The sequence below is a fragment of the Mustelus asterias genome, chromosome 10 (genome assembly GCF_964213995.1).
Source record: "Mustelus asterias chromosome 10, sMusAst1.hap1.1, whole genome shotgun sequence".
In the NCBI taxonomy this organism is placed as follows: domain Eukaryota; kingdom Metazoa; phylum Chordata; class Chondrichthyes; order Carcharhiniformes; family Triakidae; genus Mustelus; species Mustelus asterias.
In genome coordinates, this window is record NC_135810.1 from 55,548,185 (window position 1) to 55,573,804 (window position 25,620).

A 25,620-nucleotide genomic window follows, 5' to 3' on the forward strand; every position below is an offset into this window, starting at 1 on the left:
TCTACTCTCCCCACGCATCTCTACTCTCCCCACGCGTCTCTACTCTCCCCACGCGTCTCTACTCTCCCCACGCATCCCTGCTCTCCCCACGTGTCTCTACTCTCCCCACACGTCTCTACTCTCCCCACGCGTCTCTACTCTCCACAAGCGTCTCTACTCTCCCCATGCATCCCTGCTCTCCCCACGCGTCTCTACTCTCCCCAAGCATCTCTACTCTCCCCACGTGTCTCTACTCTCCCCATGCACCCTGCTCTCCCCACACGTCTCTACTCACCCCACGCGTCTCTACTCTCCCCACACATCCCTGCTCTCCCCACGCGTCTCTACTCTCCCCACATGTCTCTACTCTCCCCACGTGTCTCTACTCTCCCCACGCATCCCTGCTCTCCCCATGCGTCTCTACTCTCCCCACGCGTCTCTACTCTCCCGACGCGCCTCTACTCTCCACACGCATCCCTGCTCTCCCCATGCGTCTCTACTCTCCCCACACGTCTCTACTCTCCCCACACGTCTCCACTCTCCCCACGCGTCTCTACTCTCCCCACACATCCCTACTCTCCCCACACATCTCTACTCTCCCCATGCGTCGCTACTCCCCCACATGCCTCTACTCACCCCACGCGTCTCTACTCTCCCCACACTTGTCTACTTTCCCCAAGCGTCTCTTCTCTCCCCACACGTTTCAGCGCTCCCCACGCATCCCTGCTCTCCCCACGTGTCTCTACTCTCCCCACGCATCTCTACTCTCCCCACACGTCTCTCCTCTCCCCACGCGTCTCTACTCTCCCCACGCGTCTCTACTCTCCCCACGCATCTCAACTCTCCCCACGCGTCTCAACTCTCCCCACGTGTCTCTACTCTCCCCACGCATCTCTACTCTCCCCATGCGTCTCTACTCTCCCCACGCGTCTCTGCTCTCCCCACGCGTCTCTACTCTCCCCACGCATCTCTACTCTCCCCACACGTCTCTCCTCTCCCCACGCGTCTCTACTCTCCCCATGCGTCTCTACTCTCCCCACGCGTCTCTGCTCTCCGCACGCGTCTCTACTCTCCCCACATGTCTCTTACAGCTTCTCCTTTTCAGGGGTTTATCCGAGGTCCATTTAGAAATTGCTATTAAATCTCCTTCTACTATCCTTCCTGGCAATGTCATCTAAATCTCAACAACCTGCTGTGTAAACGATTTTCCTCACCTCCCCTCTCTTTTTCCAGTTCTCTGAAATCTGTCCTTTGATAACTGATCCACTGGAAACAGTTCCTCTTTATTCACTCTCGAGTTTGAGTAATATTGAATACTTCTATCAAATATCCCTTTCAGCATCTCTGCTCCAAGGAAATAACTCTGAACTCTTTCGCCTCTCGATGCAGCTACAGTTATCCAGGTACCAGTGTACTGACCCTTTACAACTGCATCCTTGGACTGGGGTCATCTAATTTCAGGCAATCTTACAGAGGTGAATCTTGTGCTCCAGGTGTTGGGTAGAATTCTTTGCATCTCAGAGGTCAAGGTAAATTTAACTGAGTTTCTATTTGAGATGTCATGGTCTCAGGGAAGAGAAGTAAAAGCATGAATCATCACCAGTGGAGTGATGGGTTGGGATCAGTGATCACACACAGTGTGCCGTGTGGTTTATCAGTGAAGTTGACAGTATTTCTGGAACAAAAACAGAAAATGCTGGAAAATCTCAGCAGGTCTGACAGCATCTGTGGAGAGAGAACAGAGCCAACGTTTCGAGTCTAGATGACCCTTCATAGAACTTAGTTGACAGTATTTCTGGATATTGTTGTATGATATGATTGTTGTATGGGGCGGCACGGTGGCACAGTGGTTACTGCTACCTCACAGCGCCAGGGACCCGGGTTCAATTCCGGCCTCGGGTCACTGTCTGTGTGGAGTCTGCACGTTCTCCCCATGTCTGCGTGGGTTTCCTCCGGGTGCTCCGGTTTCCTCCCACAATTGAAAGATGTGCGGGTTAGGCCATGCTAAATTGACCCTAGTGACAGGGGATTAGCAAGATAAATGTGTGGGGTTAGGGGAATAGGGCCTGAGTGGGATGTGGTTAGTACATCACATGTCCCTGCTCTCCCCATGTGTCTCTACTCTCCCCACGTAACTTTGCTCTCTCCATGCGTCCCTGCTCTCCCCACGGGTCTCTACTCTCCCCACGCATCTCTGCCCTCTTCACACATCTTTGCTCTCTCCATGCATCCCTGCTCTCTCCACATGTCTCGGCTACCCTACAGGGCCCTGCTTTCCCAATGTGTCTCTGCTCTCCCCACGCAGCCCTGCTCTTCCCATGCATCTCTACCCTCCCCATGCATCTCTGCTCTCCCCATGCAGCCCTGCGCTCTCCATGTGTCTCTGCTCTCCCCATGCGTCTTTGCTCTCTCCATGTGTCTTTGCTCTCTCCACATGTCTTGGCTCACCCTACATGGTCCTGCTTTCCCCATCCTTCTCTGCTCCCTCCACCAGTCTCTGCTCTCCCCACATGTCTCCCTTGATGGGCTTAATGGCCTCCTTCTGTACTGTAGGGATTCTATGGAGGAGGCACAGTGAGAAGTTTAACAACACCAGGTTAAAGTCCAACAGGTTTATTTGGTAGCAAAAGCCACTAGCTTTCGGAGCGCTGCTCCTTCGTCAGGTGAGAGGAGATCAGACATTTCTGCCAGTGCAACTTCACCAGGATTTAATCCATGGATGTGGCAAAGTCTCAGAGTTAAAGCAGTGGATTCAGGCTTTTACCGACCGGGTGGCTGTGCTGTGGAACTGCTTTTCACCTGGAATTCCCCTCCTAACATCTGTAACATGTCTAGATTAGCGGCAGAAGAGGAGGGGGAGGAAAAATGAAGGGTAGGGATATGAGACTGAGAGAGAGAGAGAGAGAGAAGGGTTGATGAGCATCCAGTCATTGGACCATCCCTAGCAGTGCCTGCCGCTGACAATGGTGATCCTGTCTCAGGCAAAGCAAACAGGTCGATCAATTATTTGTATGGAAGGTTTTGTTCCTCCTCCAGAGCAGACAGAGAGAGATGGCTGTGTGACCAATCTATAGTAAACAGACGAAGAACTCCCGGTATAACCCACAGCAGGTTACTGAATCACTGAATGTGTAGGTGGGGTTGGACATCACAGTGACTAATAGTTCTTACCTTTGAATCATCGGCACTGTGTGGGCCTCTGCTCTCCTTCCACCCTGCTGGTTATTGACATCTCCCTTTCCAACCTTTCCGTGCCTCAGTGCAAAGACTTTTATATATCCAGGAGTTTTACATGAAGCAGTTGATAAGCGTGCAGGAATATCGATTGTTTACAGGCCTACTGGAGTATTCACCAGGCAGACTCTATGGAGAGAACCAGATGTAAGGTTTCAGTTTTGTAAGCTTCTGATAAAAAGATCAATGACCTGAAATGTTAACTCTGTCTCTCTTCACAGATGCTGCCTGACCCACTGAGTATTTCCAGCATTTTCTGTTTTTATTTCAGATTTCCAACATTTGCAACATTTTGCTCCTTTACTGAGATTTTTGTTGTTTTTACCTTTCTCTCTCTTTTCCCAAACATACTAAAACTGTTTGCTAATCCTTTATGTTTCAGTGTACACATCCAAAACATGATTTCTTTCCCTTTGTCAATACTAATATTCCTGTCGTGTCTTTCAAACATGTTCTGTTTTTATATTAGATCTCAGCATATCCAGCTTGTCTATCTGTCACTCACAACAGAATCATTTGGTTACTTATGAAGAGCACGGTCAGAGAGCACCAATTCTCTTGGAGTGCAGCAAATTCTATCTGCTTGACTTCTTCAGCCAGTTACTGAACCCCGGTAGCGGGGTCCGCTATGAGGCCAGGAAACTGGTATGATTGGACCCTCATCTCCTGCAGAATATGCTAACCACTTTGCCACTGTGTGGGTGGCACGCTGGCACAGTGGTTCGCACTGCTGCTTCACAGCGCCAGGACCCAGGTTCAATTCTGGCCTCAGGTCACTGTCTGTGTGGAGTTTGCACATTCTCCCCGTGTCTGCATGGGTTTCCTCTGTTTCTCCGGTTTCCTCCCACAGTCCGAACGATGTGCGGGTTAGATTGATTGGCCATGCAAAATTGACCCTAGTGTCAGGGGGATTAGCAGGGTAAATGTGTGGGGTTACGGGAATAGGGCCTGGGTGGGATTGTGGTTGGTGCAGACTCAATGGGCCGAATGGCCTCCTTCTGTACTGTAGGGTTTCTCTGATTCTCAGAAAATCCCAGATACCATGAAAGGGACCATGAGTCTGAGAAACTGGTCTCCCCCTTTTCCTGACTTCTTTCACCCTGCGAGTGTTAAATTGAGATCTGATCTCATAATGTTACCATAACCTGTAACAGGTTATTCTAAATAATACATTCGGTAATAAATAATCATAGCATCATCGAGTCATCGAGGTTTACAGCACGGAAACAGGCCCTTCGGCCCAACTTGTCCATGCCGCCCTTTTTTTAAACCCCTAAGCCAGTCCCAATTGCCTGCATTTGGCCCATATCCCTTTATACCCATCGTACCCATGTAACTATCTAAATGCTTTGTAAATGCCAAAATTGTACCCGCCTCTATTACTGCCTCTGACAGTTTGTTCCAGACACTCACCATCCTCTGTGTGAAAAAATTGCCCCTTTGGACCCTTTTGTATCTCTCCCCTCTCACCTTAAACCTATGCCCTCTAGTTTTAGTCTCCCCTACCTTTGGGAAAAGATATTGACTATCTAGCTGATCTATGCCCCTCTTTATTTCATAGACCTCTATAAGATCACCCCTTAGCCTTCTCTGCTCCAGAGAAAAATCTTTTCTCCACTCTTTCTAGTTTAATAATATCCTTTCTATAATAGGTTGACCAGAACTATACACAGTATTCCAAGTGTGGCCTTACCAATGTCTTGTACGACTTCAACAAGATGTCCCAACAACTGTATTCAATGTTCTGATCAATGAAACCAAGCATGTCGACTGCCTTTTTCACCACTCTGTCCACCTGTGACTCCACTTTCAAGGAGCTATGAACATGTACCCCTCGATCTCTTTGTTCTGTAACTCTCCCCAACGCCCTACCATTAACTGAGTAAGTGCTGCCCTGGTTCAATCTACCAAAATGCATCACCTCGCATTTATCTAAATTAAACTCCATCTGCCATTCATCAGCCCACTGGCCCAATTGATCAAGGTCCCATTGCAATCTGAGATAACCTTCTTCATTGTCCACTATGCCACCAATCTTGGTGTCATCTGCAAACTTACTAACCATGCCTCCTATATTCTCATCCAAATCATTAATATAAATGACAAATAACAGTGGATCCAGCACCGATCCCTGAGGCACACCGCTGATCACAGGTCTCCAGTTTGAAAAACAACCCTCTACAACCACCCTCCAGCTTCTGTCATCAAGCCAATTTTGTATCCATTTAGTTACTTCATCCTGAATCCCGTGAGATTTAACCTTATGCAACAACCTACCATGCAGTACCTTGTCAAAGGCCTTGCTAAAGTCCATGTAGATAACATCAACTGCACTGCCCTCATCTACCTTCTTGGTTACCCCTTCAAAAAACTCAATCAAATTTGAGAGACATGATTTTCCACTCACAAAGCCATGCTGACTGTCCCTAATCAGTCCTTGCGTCTGTAAATGCCTGTAGATCCTGTCTCTCAAAATACCTTCCAACAATTTACCCACCACAGATGTGAGGTTCACCGGCCTGTAGTTCCCAGGCTTTTCCCTGCAGCCCTTTTCAAAAAAAGGCACAACATTTGCCACCCTCCAATCTTCAGGCACCTCACCTGTGACTATCGATAATTCAAATATCTCTGCTCGGGGACCCGCAATTTCCTCCCTAGCCTCCCACAATGTCCTGGGATCTAATGCTGAGCCAACGATCTAATGTTGAGCATTGAGTTATGTTCCCTGAGTTTGTATATCATACTGCTTGGTTAATGTTACAGAATATGAACAGAACAGGGACATGTCTGGGGTTTGTGGAAACTCCCATCCCAATTCATTCAGAGCCAACTTTGCTCCAGCCACTGTATTAGATATCTGTGTAGAAAAGCCACTTATTAAATAACAGGGCAGACTTGAAGTCAGTCGGGCCAATCATACGACCCGGCAGAATCAGACATGTCAAATCACATAACTGGACCTGTTGAGGTGTATTTCAGCTTGGAGTTTGGCAAGGTTTGAATTCATTAGAGTGATGTTCCATTTTGAATTCAGTTAACTCTTCATTCAGCTTCCAGCATTTGTTAAAGAATTGCTCATTTGCATCTAACAAACTAAAAGAATGGCTTTACATAGCGTAGAGAAGGATCGAACATGAACGTCACATTATTTTTTCAGGAAGTTGTTTTGCAGCTGCGTTTATTATAGTAGTTTCTGTTGCAATAAAACCTACGGGTCTGCACGTACCATTGTGTTAAAGTTAATGTTTAACTTTAAAGCAGCTCTTGCCATCCACAACTTTTGTGCTGATGAGAGGCTAATAACTGGGCAATGATTTCTCTTCTTTGAAGGTTCATATTCTGTGATATCCCAAGAGGAGGAGGGTGCCATGGTGGCACCGCTGCCTCATAGCGCCAGGGACACGGGTTTGATTCCCGGCTTGGGTCACTGCCTGTGTGGAGTCTGCTTGTTCTCCCTGTGTCTGCCCGGAGCACTCCTCCGGGTGCTCCGGTTTCCTTCGGGTGCTCCGGTTTCCTCTGGGTGCTCCGGTTTCCTCCGGGTGCTCCGGTTTCCTCCCACAGTCCGAAAGACGTGCTGGTTAGGTGGATTGTTCATGCTAAATTCTCCCTCAGTTTACCTGAACAGGTGCCGGAGTGTGGCAACTAGGGGATTTTCACAGTAACTTCATTGCAGTGTTAATGTAAGCCTACTTGTGACAGTATTAAATAAACTTTAATTCACACTGAAAACTGTTGGAAGGTGAAACTTGCTTCACAGACAATGAAGTCAGTTTGGAATGAAGTCATTGCTGGAGTCTGGAGGAATAAAACAGTCAGTTTGTGTAATCAAGATCTCTCTCAAAAGACAACTGATAAATGACAATATCATTTGTTTTTTGGCTTTGGCTGAGGGATAAATATTGACGAGCAGAACATTATCCAGCTCTTCAAATAGTGACATGGGATCCTTTGGGGTGAGTTTTAACACACAAAGTTTAAAAATCTGAAACCCTCATCCCAACTCATTCATTCTTTCCAGGTTTTGTGGAGTTGGGACAGGACATGGCTAATTTAAATAATTGAATGAGGTTGGCAGCCCCTGGGTTTAACCTGCTTTATGGGTTCTACAATGGGCCCTTGGGTTTCCCAGGCCTGCCCCAGAGTGCCTGCAACCCACTGCGACACAAGCCTGTCCAGCAGGCCAATGTCCAGCAGGCCGATGTCCTGCAGGCCAATGTCCTGCAGGCCAATGTCCAGCAGGCCGATGTCCAGCAGGCCAATGTCCAACAGGCCAATGTCCAGCAGGCCAATGTCCAGCAGGCTGATGTACTGCAGGCTGATGTAGAATAGGTTGATGTCCAGCAGGCCGATGTCCAGCAGGCTGATATCCAGCAGGCCGATATCCAGCAGGCTGATATCCAGCAGGCCGATGTCCAGCAGGCCGATATCCAGCAGGCTGATATCCAGCAGGCCGATGTCCAGCAGGCCGATATTTGGCAGGCCGATATCCAGCAGGCCGATGTCCAGCAGGCCGATGTCCAGCAGGCCGATATCCAGCAGGCCGATGTCCAGCAGGCCAAACTATGCACACTGTGGTGTAAAAATCATTCTGATAGAAGCACATTGAATTGAGATGTTAGCATTGGGCGGAATTTTTCCTATATTTGGCAATAGTGGATGGGAATGGTTTAGCCTGCCAGCGGTGATGGCGGGTTTTCACACTGTGTTGTTACTCACTTTGAAAACACATTTCCGGCCATGGGATTGACGCTGGCTTGTGTCCTCCAATTCACCTGCCCCACCATCACCAGAGTGCATTAACCATGGGGCCGCTCCATTTAAAGGCTGCCCCAGTGCTCACTGGCAACTTCTCTTTGGTCCACAACTACTCATGGCTTCAAAGAAATCTGCCCCAGATTCCCAGATGCCTGAACCCCATCAGCCCCGGTGCCTGAACCCCATCAGCCCCGGTGCCTGAACCCCATCAGCCCCGGTGCCTGAACCCCATCAGTCCCGATGCATTGGTCTTTATGGCAGCGGTGCCTTTGCCAGTCCCCCCACACCACTACTGGCACCCACGTGACCTCTGTCGATCCACCCAAAACCTCTCCTGCAACCTCCAAATATTTTGGCGGTGCCCTGTAGGCTCAGTGTGTCAGCAGTGCAGCTTTGTGAGCTGTGCCCTGACCTCCGACCTCTTGTTGGTGGTCAGCTCGTCATTTTGAAATCAACTATGAATTGCCCCGTTCTGACGACATGGCGCCACAGGCAGATTTTGAATGTGAGGGGGGGGAGGGTGCTTGCGGCGAGATTTCCCGCTGAGGTAAAATGCGATTTGGACCTCTCGTGAAACTTTCCGTTCCTGTCACCATGAAAAAAAAGTAGAAAATCCTGGCCATTGCTTTGCTCTCCGCTGATGCCGGTTGGCCTGCTGAGTATTTTCAACCGTTTGCTGTTACAGTTTGGGGTTTCCAGCATCAACAATATCTTTTTATTGTTGTTCATTATCATTTCCAGGCTGAATGTTGTGGTTGTGTGCCAACCTGCCTATGATGATGAATAATAACTGACTGACACGCCCCAAAGTGGAAAACCCCAGGCAGTGACTTACTGTACATATGATGCAAGGAAAGCAGCTTTAACCCTATTAGTAGAGGAAGAGTCATCTGAAAATGTTCATTGTTTGTACCAACAAGTTGAATTAAGTAAGGAGCGCCCTGAGGCACTGAATAATACTAATAAAGCATGAACAATGAATATGTCCATAGATTGCCAATTAGACGCTAATTAAAACTAATAAAATTGTTCTCTTGATCTTGGCCTGTTAAACAATAATTTACCCTATACACTCCACAAAACAAATTAGGATATAATTAACAAGCAACCAAGGATGTTCATTATTCATGATCGTAGTTCTTGTATAGAGATAAAAGCAAATTACTGCGATGCTGGAATCTGAAACTAAAAGAGAAAATGCTGGAAAATTTCAGCAGGTCTGGCAGCATCTGTAAGGAGAGAAAAGAGCTGACCTTTCGAGTCCAGATGACCCTTTGTCAAAGCTTCGGTCACCTGGACTCGAAACGTCAGCTCTTTTCTCTCCTTACAGATGCTGCCAGACCCGCTGAGATTTTCCAGCATTTTCTCTTTTGGTCTCGTTTAGAGAATTCAGTTCTCAGTTATCTTGAAAATGAATATAAGACAATGGCAAAATGACAAATCTGCCATTGTATTTTACCCCTGTCAGGTTCAATATAGCCTTTTATGCTTTCTACAATTTTGATCCTGTCTTTGGGAGAGTCTATTTTTTATCCATTTACAGGATGTGGGGGTATTACTGGTGAGGCCAGCATTAATTGTCCCTTCCTAATTGCCCTTAAGAAAATGTTGGTGAGCCACTTTCTTGAACCACTGCAGCCTGTGTGGTGAAGGTGCTTCCACAGTGATGTTAGGTAAGGAGTTCCAGGATCTTGACTCGGTGACAATAAAGGAATGGAGATATATTTTTACGAAGGAGGGTGTGTGAAGTGGAGGAGAAATTGGAGGTGGTGGTGTTCTCTCCACTTTTCATTCTCTGTTGATGTTCTGGACTCCTAGCATTGCTACTATCATTAAATGTACGTGACCAGATCCTTGTGTTTATCCATACATCAGCAACTAGAAATTAAAACATCTTTGTAACTTCACATGTTCATGTAATATGTTTGTCAGCTGGTTTACATTATTGAGTTAAATGGACAAAGGAAGATCAAATCATTTCAATCAGCCCCTCCATTATAGGAAAGCATATTATTATTCACATGGTGCTACAGTTTAAACCACTCACAAACATGTTGAGAGACAGAGCAGATACAGAAGGGAAGGGGAGATGAAGTAAGAGAAGATAAAGAGAGAGGTCAGGAGAGGAGTAGACAGAGAGAGTTGAGAGTGGAGTGATACGAAGAACAAAACCAAGAAGGGACAAGTAGGGGAGAGAGAGAGAAAGAGAAAAAGAGAGAGAGATTCAGATAAGTCCACCGCAACAAGAGCAAAGCAGCCTAAGCCAAGAAGTTGCGAGGATTTTTAAATAAAATACAGATTTGGCCTCAGGTTGAGTATTGTGTCCGATTCAGGGCACCACATTTAGGAAGGACACTTTAAAGAGGGTGCAGAAAAGATCTACAACAATGGTTCCAGGAATAGGAACTCCAATGAGGTGATAGATTGGAAAAGATGGGCTTGATGAAAAGGTTGCGAGGGGAGGATAGAGGTGTTCAAAAGGTGTTCATGAGGGATCTAGACAGGGTAGATAGAGAGAAATTGTTCCCATTGTCAGAGAGTTAAGAACCAGAAGACAGCAGTTTAAGATTATTGGCAAAATAGCCACTGATGATATGAAAAGCAAACTCTGCTGCAGAGTGCTTAGGAACTGAAATGCAATGTCTAAGAGTGCTTTGGAAGCAGGTTCAGTCATGACTTTCAAAAAGGAAAAGGAAGTCGCAGTGCTGAGAGGAAAGGCTAGGGTTGTCAGGTTGGCTAAACCAGCATGACGGGCTGAATTATCTGATGTAAACCTTCTTTGAATCTATGATTCCTTAAGGAAGATAGGGAGACAGAGGAGAGAAGTGGAAAGAGGTAGGGAATAAGAGGAGAGTGAAAGAAAGTGAAGGACAGAGAGGAGGAAGAGAAAGAAAATAGGAAGGAAAGAGGGAGGGAAAAGCAAGGGGAGGTGATGAGTGACAGGGAAGGGGCGAGGGAGCGAGAGCTAGAGAGTAGAGGCAGGGAGTGGAAGGGAGAGATGGCTGGGAAAAGGAGGGAGTGAAGTATACAGTTTTGAGGTCTACCCCCTTACATTGCAAAGTACAACATCAACCTCTTTCATAATTGCAGGAAATATGACATTTATATATTTTGTGGATCAAAAAGATGGAAAAGTATTCTGACAGAAATTGGTTCACTGGTTTCTAATGCAGCCAAGCTGACAGTGTATGGACTGGCCGAAGGAATATCTCATTAAATCTGGGTCAATTCCTGACATTGATCTTTTGTGTACACCTTCAAGTCAATGTAGCTGATAACCGCAGGGAGTGTAGAACTATCAATGAGGCAACAACCATTGTGGAGATTTGAGGAGAGGGCGCTTAGTATTTTGACCCTCAGTCTGTGAAAGGACTGGGTCTGACTGAGTTTGGAAGCTTGTCCCCACATCCCAGCAAAGGTCCTTTCTCATTGATTATCTAACTCAGTCAGAAATGTCATGATTACCAAATCTCAGAGGGAACAACAATTTATCCTACTCACTAAGAAGGTGCTGATTGGGATGCAAGTGGACTCATACTGGTAGAGGCATTTTCAGGCGACCTGTGCAGGTCATATGTCCCAGCGATTGGTCCTCACATCAAACAGCATGTCACTTTAGTTGTCTGCAACAGTCAAAGTATTGAATATATTTAACCAGCCCATGCTTGCAAAACTCAGAACACAGTGAATTTAAGATTTGGTATTCTTGCGAATCTCTCCTCATAAGTGCAAGATGAAAATCTTCAACAGCATGTCTCCTTTTTTTTAGTTTTACACAAATTCTGTACTACCAAGTGATTATTTTTTTTAAATTATAAAGTGAGTTCCATAGGTGCAAGTGTTTTCTATAATTTGTGCAGAATCTAATTAGTAAAATGCTTTTTCTGTTTTCTGATGTTATTATACTATACATTTTTGAATAAGAAGTTTGCCTAGCTATTTTTTCAATCTTTTCAGTAAATTTGTTCTTAAAGTAGCTGAAACATTTCACGGACAAAGATGTAAGTGATGTAAGAACCAATCACTCTACCCTAGAGCATTCTGCAGACTTTGAAACTCCAACTGTCAATGACTTGGGATAACTCACTCCGCTTGCTCAGATCACAGAATCAGACAATCATCATTGAATCCCTACAGTGCAGAAGGAGGCCATTCGGCCCATCAAACCTGTATTGAGAACAATCCCACCAGGCCCTATTCCCATAATCCCACGTATTATCCCTGCTAAACCCCCCAACATTTATGGGCGATTTATCACGGCCAATCCACCTGGCTTGCACATCTTTGGACTGAAGAAGGAAACCCACACAGACAAGGGGAGAACGTGCAAACTTCACACAGCCAGGCACCTGACACTGGAATTGAACCTGGATCCCTGGCGCTGCAAGGCGGCAGTGCTAACCACTGTGTCACTGTAACGCTCAGTAGGACAGTTTTCTCGTATCAAGGGTACCTGCAGCAAAAACCCCCAAAATGGCCATTGTTGTACTCAATTCATAGATTTCATGAAGGGAGCAATTGTGTGTGTGTGTTATCCATTTCAACAGAGTTGGGTTCCCATATGTACAAGGAGCAATTAATATAATTCATGTGCCACTCAGAATCCATATAATAATCCCTTCATTTTATGGACAACTAAAACTTTCATTCCACTGATATGCAGTTACTTTGCAAAGCCTTACTCCCTAAATCAGCGCTGGAAACTCAGGAAGCTGCCACGATGTTATCATCATGCAGCAATTCACCATTCACACAATGGCTTGTCACTTAATGCCACAAAGCCTAAGAGTTGATTAGATCATGGCCATCACCTTTATTCTTAGATTTATGTCTCTTGTAAGACATCATCATAGAATCCCGACAGTGCAGAAGGAGGCCATTTGGCCCACTGACTCTCTGGCAGAGCATTTTATCTAGGCCCTATCCCCCTAACCCCACATATTTATCCCTGCTAATTTCCCTAACTTATGCCCCTTTGGACACTAAGGGATAATTTAGCATGGCCAATCAACCTAACCCGCACCTCTTTCAGACTGTGAGGGGAAACTGGAGCACCCAGAAAAAACTCACGCAGACACAGGGAGAATGTGCAAACTCCACACAGACCGTGACTCAAGGCCGGAATTGAACCCGGGACTTGGCACTGTGAGACAGCAGTGCTAACCACTGTGCCACCGTGCCGCCCTATCCCTCATCCAAGTAAGGACCAAAATTAGCCAGCTTTTTTCTACTCCTGACCATTAGTACAGGCTGAGGTGAATGTATGTGGGTAATGATATGGCTGCTTGCTATGTCCCCGCACCCCAATCTGGTATCTGATAACCCTTACAGTTTCAGCTTACAGAAAATACATGACCAAAGCAACAGGCAGCTGCCAGAACCTATTGAGGGTAGGACTGTGAGGGATCACTAAACAAAGGAAATTAATAAATGGAAGGATTTCAGTTTCCAATAGTTACCGAATAGTGCAGTGTAACATTTATCTTAAATAAAACAGAATGTGCAGGAAACAATCAGCAAGTCTGACAGCATCAGTGGAGAGAGAGGCAGCACACCATTCGCTGGTCCCGCCACTGTCAATGGCATTTCCCATTGAAGCCACTCGACAGCACCAGGAAATGAGCGGTGGGGGTGGTGGGGGTGTGCTGCCAACGGGACCAGAGAAGCTGCCATGAGCAAACAGCCAGAGAAATCCAGCCAAAGCTTCAGGCTCAATAACCGAATGGAGGGTAGAAATGTGCTGGGTTATATTCCGTCAAGAGGAGAAGGAAGAATCAAAGGGAAGGTCTGGGTTAGCGTAGGGGGTGGGGGGTGGTGGGGAGGGGGGGAGAGATAAAATAACAAAGATGTCATGGGACTGAAATAAAAGAACTGATAGTTGTTGTAGCAAAGAAATAAAACATTTGTCCAAAGCGAGCGTAAATGTCAGAATAATGAACATCTTTGTTTGAAAGCAAAAGCATGAAAAACAAGATTCAAACTGGCACATGGTCAAAAAAAAAGAATCGAAGTGTGGGACTGATGCACGTCAATCGAGCACAAGACACAAGGCTTCGGTAACTGAAGGCTTTTATTGCCTAACAATGGAACTATTAGAACATAAGTACACCATCCCAGACTGATGAGGTCCCGCCCGAGCAGGGGGTCTTATACCTCTCCCAGGAGGCGGGGCCCGACTGGGATGTGCCACAACAGCAACCACCACAGGTATATTAATCCCACAGTGTAAACACCCTAGCCCAACAACAACATTAGAACAATCCCACAGTGTAAACACCCTAGCCCAACAACAACATTAGAACAATCCCACAGTGTGAACACCCTAGCCCAACAACAACATTAGAACAATCCCACAGTGTGAACACCCTAGCCCAACAACAACATTAGAACAATCCCACAGTGTGAACACCCTAGCCCAACAACAACATTATAACAACCCCACAGTGTGAACACCCTAGCCCAACAACAACATTAGAACAATCCCACAGTGTAAACACCCTAGCCCAACAACAACATTAGAACAACCCTACAGTGGTAACCAATGATGGTTCACCACAGGGACATGGCTCATGGTCTGAAATTGCTAAACTCAATGTGGAGTTCAGAAAGCTGGAAAGCGCTGAAGCAAAAGATAAACCGTGGTTCCTTGAGCTTGTGCAGGGCTTTGCTGGAACAGCAGGCTAGGGACTGAAATGTAAGCATGGGAGCAAGATGGCAAACCATCAGCAACTCGAAGCCTGGGGGCCATGCTCGCAGACCGAGTGGTGGTGTTCTTCAAAAGGGTCACCCAATCTCCAGCCCAGTGTGGAGGAAAGACCACTGTGAGCGACAAATGCAGTTTACTAATTTGAAAGCACTACAAGTAAATCACCTAGAAGGCATGTTTGGGGCTTTGGAATATGAGGAGAGTAGTGAGGTAAAAGGACAGCTGTGGTGATTGCATGGAAATATACTGTGGGAAGGGGTGGGGGGTTGTTGGGGGGGGGAGGGGGTGGTGACTGAAGAGTGGACCAGGGAGTTACGGTGGGAAAGTTCCCCTGGGAATGCTGGAGGGAAGGGGAAGATGTCTTTGTTGGTGGATGAAGGTGGGAGAAATGGCGGAGGAATGTGAATGCTGGTGGGGTGGAAAGTGAGGACAACGGGAGCCCCATTGTGGTTCTGGGAGGGATGGGAAGGGGGAGAACAGAAATACAGAAAATGGGTTGGATGGGCAACCATTATCTTGGTTTATGTCATAATCAGATAAAAATCTACACCGATTTTGTTGACATTTGTTCATTTAAATACAGTTTAAACTGTTTCTTGGTAGATATATATTTAAAGATACATCAAAGAATTGTAAATACTGGGCGAGGGAAGAGAAGCACGTCCTTTAATGACTTCCTGTCTTTGCTTAACCACTCATGACATGTCTGTGGTTTTCGCTCTTACTCACACCTGAATCATTCTATAATTAGCAGAACATGGGACAGACAATACTATAAAAGCTGTAAGGAGAGAATCAGAGGCAGAAGTTTCTCTCTCAGTTTCAGTTGAGAACAGAAAGATGAAGCACTTTTGCTTTTCAGTGTTGTTTGTTTTACTTTCTGTAACTTTTTCTTCTGCTGTTCCACTACTTTCAGAAATCGAGAGAGATGGAGAGGATTGGCAATTTGCAGAGGTACTGTGTGGAATGTAACTAACATAATAAAACTGTTCAATGGATTTAAACAGATGCGTCTTCTTTCACTGAAAATGTCACGATTAATAATGTTGATATTCTGTTTTCTTGAAGGTCTATTTGAACCGATTTTACAAGCTCGAAGACAGTTCACCACGGTTTTCTTCAAAGATGTTAAACTACGTATCGAAGAGTTCCCTGTCCAAAAAGATTAGGAAAATGCAAAAACTCTTTGGTCTTGAGATAACTGGAAATCTGGACTCTGCAACGATGGAAGTCATGCAGAAACCTCGATGTGGAGTCCCTGACGTTGCTGAATATAATCACTTCCCAGGAACTATTAAATGGAAAAAGAATAAAATAACATACAGGTAATACTTTTCACAGCATTTCAGAGCATCATTTCCGTGGTTGATTGGGTCAAATGTTGCTGTAAAGGTAAAGGTGTGTTAAGAATGACTGATATTATTAAGGCACAACTGGGCAGGAAGTTCAGAGAATTTGAGTTATGAAATACAAAACTTGCTGCTTGATTTGTGACACTTTGCCATTTACTTTATACAAACTGTGCTCCTAGCCTCAGTGTTATTTTTATGAATTAACTGGATTTTCAGATGAATTGACTACTAAACTCACTGCCAAAGTTTGTGGCTGGTAATTAAGAGTTAAAGTAACTTATTCATTGTGTGTGAATTAATATTTCAAAGCCAATCAGTCTAAATCCCTGGAAAGGAACAGTTAGTCTTGTTCAGGCAAGTAGTAAATTCTACTTGTAGATTTCAAAACACGAAATATATATATATTTTTAAATTCTTATGATTCCTTTCAGTTTTTCTTCTCCCTCTTACTCAAACCTTTCTTTATATATTTTTATGCACCTAATTTTACTCTAATTCACCTTCCTTCTCCTTTGTTTCTCTGTTCCTCTCTCAATCCTAAATCATATTGGTTATGGAGATGGATAGTTGGTCTAGCTGTTAACTGAGCTCCCAGATTCCCCACATTTCCCCCACTATGACATTATCATTTGCAACAGAATAAGAAATGTCCAGGCTGAAGCATGTAGGCAAAAAGTCTACCAATGGCATACTTTTCAAGATTTCCTCCGTAATATTTAGTATAAAATCTTATTTTCTGTTTTCTTTAATAAAGAATTTTAAACTATACGCTGGATATTTCATCTACTGATGTGGACACTGCAATTAGGAGAGCTTTGAAGGTTTGGAGTGACGTCACACCTCTGAAGTTCACAAGAATCTTTGAAGGAGAAGCTGACATCATGATCTCATTCGGGGCTCGAGGTATCAACACAAATCATTTCCATTATTACTGCTTTCAGGGTACATTTAAGTATCAAGATTTCTTATCATTTTGTGAATAATCTTAGAGAAAAAGAACAGACAAATAAACCATATAAATCAAAGTCCAGGGAAATACTACATACACAATCATGTTTTAATGATTGTTTGATTACGTAGGCCATTCACAATTTAGTAAAAATGGAAGTGCACATACATAGTAGGTCTCCTAGCATTCTGAAAATGCATTCAGTCATTTTTGTGCTGGGATCAGGGGTGGGATTTTCCAGCCGCGCATGCCCCAAGACTGGAAATTTCTGCCCAAGGTCAATGGACCTTTGCATGATCTGCTGAATTTTCTGTCCCGTACGCTTCAATTCCCATGGCGGGCAGGACGGGAAAGTTCTGTCCTAGATTTCCAATTTGTTCAAGATCTTTGAGAGAAGAGGGAGGGAGAACATCCAGTCCATGTTGGGACCAACAACATAAAGAAGAGAAGGCAAGAGATTCTGTTTGGAGGGAACTAGGAACTAAATGAAGGAACAAAACCTCAAGGGTTATAATTGCTGGTATTTTATCAAACCCAAGTGGAAATTCGGGTTAGATAGACAGATTAAGGTGGTGAATGTATGGCTGAAGACAGTGGGCCATGGGACACTAGCATCCATACTGGGATTGGAAAGAACTGTATTACTGGGACCGGCTCAATCTAAACTAGGCTTTTATCAAGTCCTAGAGGAAAAGATAAATAGGATGGTCACATGGACTTTAAACCAAGGAATTAAGTGGAAGGAGGGCTCAAGTGGAAACGGTAATATATAATAGCCTGAAAACAAAGTAAAGGGAGAGTGGAGTAACAGTTACTGTGTTAGGTATTGCAGGCAAAGGCAAAGCTAGAAGACGTGAAATAATTAAACCGGGGTGAGAATCAAGAAATGGATGTGAGTAAAATATTACAGTGAAAGGACAAATTAGGATTAGTGCCTCAAATGAATGTTTTTCTTGCAAACACATGGGTGCAATTTTCCTGTCCCACTCGCTGTAGGAATTGTAGCAAGTTGAGGGGGATGGATGGGGGAGGGGGGTGGGGGGGGGGGGGGGGGTTGCGTGCTGGGGGGGGGGGGGGGGGGGGGATGGGGGTGGGAGGGGGGGTTGACCATGCAAAGATCCGTTGATCTCGGGCAGGAATTTCCGGTCTTGGGGTAAGTGCAGCCAGAAAATCCAACCCATGGAGTATAATAGAGATTGAATGAATTGCAGGCACAAAAACAACTCGGAGATTATAGTCCAGTAACCATCACTGAGACTGGTTTCAAGATGATCAGATCCTGGAATTAAATACATCAGTTTATAATGTAAACTGGTGGAATAGACTTGGTGGTTAAGATAAACACTTCAATGGTAATGTTGAGTTATAACAAAAGGTAAGCAGGCTATGGAGATTCTATGGGTCAAGTTAAGAATTAGAAAAACAATGAAGTGAATTGGGAGTTGTGTATAGGTCCCATGGTAGCAGCTGTGAAATGGAAAAGTATATAAATGCAGAGATTAGAGAAGCATAGAATGGTTTTGACTTCCATATAAATTGAGATAAACAAACTAGCACATATTGGAAAGGTAGTGAATTTCTTGAGTGTGTCTGAGATAGTTCAAGATGTTGTAAAACCAACAAAGGGGAATGTCATTTTAGATTTTAAATCTGAGATTGATGAACATTTTTTAACCAATGCTATTAAGAAGTATGTTGCAGTGACAAGTATGTGGAGCTGGCTTGCAGATCAGCCAGGGTTTCATTGAATGGTGGAATATACTTGACAGCCTAACTAATCTTTGGCTGTTCTAAAGAGTGGGTCTACAGGCCACCATTATAGTACTGACTCGGAGACAGTGAGGTGTAGTGGGTAATTATAGGATGCCCACAGCATCTAAAGAGGCTGGCTCCCTCAAAGTGGGCAAGTGAACTTGGCATTCCACTGCAGGATTGGCAACTTGGTTGGTGCATTTAACTAGATCCTGGGTTCGATTCCCAGCTTGGGTGACTGTGCGGAGTCTGCATGTTCTCCCCATACCTGCGTGGGTTTCTTCCGGGTGCTCTGGTTTCCTCCCACAGTCTGAAAGATATACTTGCGAGGTGCATTGGCCATGCTAAATTCTCCCTCAATGTACCCGAATAGGCGCCAAAGTGTGGCGACTCGGGGATTTTCATAGTAACTTCATTGTAGTGTTAGTGTAAGCCTACTTGTGACACTGATAAATAAACCTTAAAAAACATTAACTACTGGGTCACCCGATTTGTAAAACTTATGCCGATAACCAGTGGGCAAAGTGAAAACTGGTGAACAATGGAAATTTGTTATTTTATGTATATTTATCTTAATTTGCTACATTTTGAATGTTGTTAGCCGTTTGCGACTCCTGAATTCACTCTGACAATTCTTAGAATTCACGTTGACAGTTAGCTGTTCCATTATTTTCAGAACATGGTGACAATTATCCATTTGATGGACCAAATGGATTACTGGCCCACGCTTTTCCACCTGCAGCTGGCATTGGGGGAGACACTCACTTTGATGAAGATGAAACCTGGACAATGGGATCAAATGGTACAGAAATTGACCAATGTTATTATCATAATTAGTGCCAAAAAGATGAAAAAATGAATAGGATGTTTCCAGTTAGTAAACAATTTACATAGCTATTAGCTAGTAATGTTAATTTTGAGAGCATTTCCCTGGTAATATATTAAGGTAAGACTTTCTGATAAGTGCAGCCTTAAGAATTACAATTCAATTTTATGTCACCAAAAAATGCGTTTAGATTATAAATTTGTTAGAACTTTGTACCATGACTTATATCTAATTCTGATATTTGGCCAGTTACATTTGATAATAAATTTTGAGAAAGTATTTAAAATGTTTAAAATTTTAGTAACGTATAAACCACTCTCAGCTAAGATAAAGGACAGAGTATTTACATGAAATTAAGGATTAAAGTTTATTTTTCTGTTGCATACCATTCGATGAATATTTAGATATTTCACTGTTGGCTTATCTTTAAATAAGCACCAGAGGGGAATGAGTTTTGCCATATTGTTAATTTGTTGTTTTGTGACTGTTTCGTTTAGGATATAACTTGTTCCTTGTGGCAGCCCATGAGTTTGGCCATGCATTGGGACTGGCTCACTCTAGTGATCCTGGGGCATTGATGTTCCCCACATACACATTTACAAGAATGAATGAGTTCCGTCTTTCTCAGGATGATGTGAATGGAATCCAGGCTCTCTATGGTAGGTTAAGTCTCGAATAAAAGTAGAAATATTCCTTCCTAAACAATTACTGACCATTTAGATAATGAACGAGCTTTTACTGTATCAAGGCATCAGAGTAATAATATCATGTGATCTTACTGAATTGTAAAGAACAAATTATCTTTATAAACAATGATATATGTAGCATAAACTATTGCTGTAAATTACAACAGTAAAGCTTGCTGGTGTTGTGTTTAACTTACTGCTGTTGGACATTTGGTGGCACGGTAGCACAGTGGTTAGCACTGCTGCTTCACAGCTCCAGGGACCTGGGTTCGATTCCCACTTGGGTCACTGTCTGTGTGGAGTTTGCACATTCTCCTCGTGTCTGCGTGGGTTTCCTCCGGGTCCTCCGGTTTCCTCCCACAGTCCAAAGATGTGCGGGTAGGTTGATTGGCCATGCTAAAATTGCCCCTTAGTGTCTTGGGATGCGTAGATTAGAGGGATTAGCAGGTAAGGTATATGGGGGTAGGGCCTGGGTGGGATTGCGGTCGGTGCAGACTCGATGGGCCGAATGGCCTCTTTCTGTACTGTAGGGTTTCAATGATGATTTCTATGATTTTGATTACACATGGGACTTAACTGCTCTGAGCAATTTTCCAGTGCTAGTATCTTTATCTTGTTTAGAATTAAAATGATGCTACAGCTCTGAAAATAAACTCAGAAATAAAAATATGCAGGTTTCCACATTGTATCATCCACTATCTGACCCAGAAATCTACTTCAAAGATTGATTGCTCTTTGTACTGTTCTTGACATCAAACCTGACTGTTGAGAAAAGGGAACAAACCAAGTTTATTCCAATAATAAAACGGTCATTTCTCAAAAGCCCAGTTTCTGTGAATGATGCATAGAAATGCAGCAAATCTTGGGGAAGAATTTTACGCTCCCCCAAAGTGGGTGTAAAATTGTATGGGTGGGATTCCTCTGAGGCTCCGCCCACCCTAACAGCTATGCAATTTCATGTTTGGGCAGGCAGGGACCCCACCCTTTCACCTGCTCAGGTATTTTAGTGCCCACTTAACAGCCACTTCAGGGCCTTTCCTAGGCCAGTCTCAGGTTAAAGACTGACTGGTGCAGCTACGAATAGGTGGGTAACAGAGAAATAAACTTTTCTCCATCTTGGGCAGGAAGAGGGGGGGACACTTCAACCTGAAGGTGCCACCACTATTGGAATGTCCTCCACCCCCACTACCCCTGGATTTAGTATCTCCTTTGATCACTGTGCCTGGACATGTTGGAGAGCTGCTGGCCAATCAGATTGGCGGACAGCTCTCTTAGGTGGGACGTCCTTCCAAGGGCGGATGGAAGTGCAGCCCACTGCCAATCAGCGCTCGTGTGAGCATTAAATGATGGGATGGCCGAGAGTTGACATCCCAGATCGTTATTCACTGACATTCCTTAAAATTCTACCTCTAGAGCCAATGTACTTTTATTAAAATTGGACTCCAGTCTGGGATTACTATCCCTGCCTTGAACATTGTTTAGTAATCAGTATTTCTATATTGTTTAGTAATATGTATGGTTACTTTACACAAGGTGCATCAAATGAGATCAATCCAAGCCCCAGGCCACCACCACCAAAGACGCCAGAAAAATGCGATCCTTACTTGTCCTTTGACGCAGTTGCTGGACTTCGGGGAGAGATGGTATTTTTCAAAGACAGGTATAAAATATGTTGACTATCTTATAATGTTTGCATTGATGCAGTTCCATTTTGGAAATGTTTTAGCAAAAGTATTTGAGTATTTTTGGGGATAAATATTCCTGCCTTTTTACCTTCTAGTGTTAGGTATGGTTTTTGTTTAATCTGCAATTCTCCACATGTTGGGTTTCGTTTCATTGAGATCCATGGAAGTGGCGATGATTCAAACCAAAATGCTTCATTGGGTATGACAAATGCCAATCCAACCTGTCTAATAACCAGTGACTGGTCACTGAGTAAAACCTCTTAACAAGAACTTGCATCTATGCCAAGCACTTTCTGATCTCACGATGCCCCATCAGACTTTAGCGGCAATGAGGTGTAGTCACCATTGTAAGATAGGAGAGTATTCACACAGCCCTAGAATCAATTTGATAAAGGAATGTTTTAAGGTATGTGACGTATCTGGAAAAAATACGTTATTGGAAGAACAATTTACCAATGTGGTATTACAAAATAAATCAGTATAACACTTAAGGTGTGATATGTGCTGAGAATTTATTTACTTACTTTTGTCATATTCTAATTTGTGTTCTTTAGGTTTTTATGGAGGAGACATCCACAACTTCCTGATGCTGATCTGTCTTTAATTAGCTCATTCTGGCCAACGATTCCCAAAAAGATTGATGCTGCGTATGAAAATCTGAAGATGGATTCCCTTATTGTCATTAAAGGTTGAGTACTGTTACTTTTCATTGCTAAAGAACACATTTTTCCTGGGATAACGTAGTGCTGGAAATAACAATGTTACAGTGAAGAGGGACATTGTTTTCTGGAACTTGAGCTAAATTCACATTTTTAGCACATTTTTTCGAAGATTAAAATTTGAAACAATTATCTTCTTTGGGACTGTACCAGTGGTGATGTGTAATGCTGTGTGCCAAGAGCTGAGCTTCATTAGACAGAGCCAACAAGGGAGGGAAGATGACTTCTCTAGAATTGCAACTCAGGAGAGGATTGGGACGAGGTTGATTGTCCAGCATTTTAGTCAGGAATTGATACCCACCACATGAGGAGACATTGAAGCTGAGAAAAAAACACATTGGCTAATATTCACACACATTTCCTAATATTCAAATGATAACATTGTTTCTGTAATCCTACAGGAAACAAATACTGGGCCATCAATGGCTATGATGTCATGCCAGGTTATCCAAAGAACATCCATCGATTTGGAATTCCAAAATCCGTCAGGAAAATAGATGCAGCTGTTCACATTAGGTCAACTTCAAAGACTTTATTCTTTGCAGGAGGCCAATACTGGAGGTAATGGTTCATTCTTTATATCAATATTCAAGTCAATATTTTCTCATCACTGTCTCTGTTTACATAAAATATGTGCTTCTCCTTCCAGTTACGATGAGACTAAACAAGCCATGGATGAAGGTTACCCACGCCCGATAGTAGATGACTGGCCAGGCATTCCTGGAAGATTGGATGCAGCATTTGAACAGCACGGTAAATTAAAAAGCAAATATTCATTGAATCTTAGAAGAATCTTAGAAACCCTACAGCACAGAAAGAGGCCATTCGGCCCATCGAGTCTGCACCGACCACAATCCCACCCAGGCCCTATCCCCATATCCTTACATATTTACACACTAATCCCTCTAACCTACGCATCCCAGGACACTAAGGGCAATTTTTTAGCATGGCCAATCAACTTAACCCGCACATCTTTGGACTGTGGGAGGAAACCGGAGCACCCGGAGGAAACCCACGCAGACACGAGGAGAATGTGCAAACTCCACACAGACAGTGACCCAAGCCGGGAATCGAACCCAGGTCCCTGGAGCTGTGAAGCAGCAGTGCTAACCACTGTGCTACCATGCTGCCCCTGGAGTATTGAGATCGTCCGAATATTTTTTAAGAGAATACTGTACAGTGTTTCTTCATGCTCAATGAGTTAATACAATAAGTGCATGAGCTATACAGAACATGAAGTTTCTTGTTTGTACCCTGTTCTGCACAGGGATGTGATCTTAAGTTGAGGAATACAATTAGATTACGTTCAATGCCTCTGGTTTAAACACAGTAAAATCAATGACTATTCTGCTCCTAGTTGCTATTTAGTGACCCCTACTGGAAGTGTGTGTTTGCATGTGTGCATTATGTGTGCGGATTGTCAACACAATTATTTTGGCTTTTTAATTCATGGCCTTCACAAAGGTGAAAGGTCTTCATACGGCCAGTTTGTGTTGAACATTGATACTGAATGATGGAGCAATTCATTTTATTCCCTGTGCTTTCTTCGAGTAGAATGAGAATTACGAGTTTGTATTCCCATTTTGTTTTGTAGGGTATATTTACTTCTTCCGTGGACCAACTCAATTCCTGTTCAACACCAGAGAACGACGAGTGTTTCACATGAACAGAATCAACCACTGGGTGGGCTGTTAGATACATATTTTACAGAGTTGGTAGCCCCTAGCCATTAACTGATCTAACACATACATACCAAAAATGTTGATTTATTGGACCTTCAATAACTAATAAGCCATATTAAACAGATTAGCATTTCAGCACAGCAATGTTAATGGTTCTATATAGTAGTGTTGAAGCGCTGTTGCAAACTGATACACTGTTTGAAGTAATAGAATTCTATTTTGTATGCCACTTCTACATGTTATTTATTGTATTTCTATGTGACATATTTAGTTTACTAAATAATTTGTAATTATTTATATTTTGATAACTGTTGCTCCATATGCGTAAATGTGAAAATCTATGGTTATGCTATAGAAGTATTTTTATTCAATATTAAGTTATATCATTATGTATATTTTAAAGAATGCTAACTTTAGCAAAAATGTTTTCATGAGTAAATTAAGCATTGGAACATAGGAAATTGAGTCCCTCACTTTCATCGATTCTATTTTAAATAAAATGATGTGAAACTTCATTTCCTTTGTGGTGCGTGTCACACATCATTCGCGTTTTAGTGCGTTCAGCTGTTTTACAATTAAATTAACGTGAAACTACTTTTAGAATATGTTCACACCACTGGGTTTTAAATTGGGACTTCCAGAACCTGGAATCCTCGGGGGTTCTGAAATTACCAGGTTTTTTATTGCCTTTTATCAGGTTTTTGTATCTTTTGGTATGTTGTCCTCCTGCCACCTTCTTCCTATTGCTGTGTACGTCACGGTAAAGAACGTTTCTTGCAGTGGTGAATGAAGATAATCTTGGTCTCCACACTGCCCATTTTTCACTGAGTAAAGGGCAACAGTGAAACCAAACCCACAAGGAAAGTTTTCCTACCCACTTTCCACCTGTTGCCATTTAGTGCATGCCTCCGCTGAACCAAGAGAAACTCATTTTTATAGGAAAACTGGGATTCTGTGACTGGAAATGATTCCACTGATACTTTCATCAGTAAACCAATATAAATTGGTGAGGCGGGCACCCTCACTGTGCCCGCCTCACCAACTGACATTGGAATCTTCTTGTTTGCCCCTTGAGGTGAAGATGACCATGTTCGTCATCTGGGGTATTTGATTGGGTGCCTGGTGGGTATATAGGTGACTGCCAGGGTCAATTTGAACCCAGATGGTTCTGTTGCAAATGGGACAGAATGCTGCAGACAATTGAGTTTTGGCCGAGTTGCTGGCTCGGGATTTCATCTCCTTGCGTTTTCTCTCTGCCTCTGATACACACTTTCTTTCGAAGGAAGCCACACAAT

At 43.7% G+C, this 25,620-nt stretch overlaps 1 protein-coding gene across 1 annotated transcript; it reads left to right on the forward strand.

Annotated features, from left to right (window-relative positions):
* Nucleotides 1–15,784: 15,784 nt before the first annotated feature.
* LOC144499602 (collagenase 3-like) lies at nucleotides 15,785–24,839 on the forward strand. The gene is made up of 9 exons (XM_078221745.1): nucleotides 15,785–15,999; nucleotides 16,781–16,929; nucleotides 19,404–19,529; nucleotides 20,051–20,212; nucleotides 21,773–21,899; nucleotides 22,479–22,612; nucleotides 23,045–23,204; nucleotides 23,293–23,396; nucleotides 24,238–24,839. Exons 1-9 carry the CDS (start codon nucleotides 15,800–15,802, stop codon nucleotides 24,336–24,338), a joined length of 1,263 nt encoding a protein of 420 aa, XP_078077871.1. The 5' UTR covers nucleotides 15,785–15,799; the 3' UTR covers nucleotides 24,339–24,839.
* The last annotated feature ends 781 nt before the right edge of the window (nucleotides 24,840–25,620 follow it).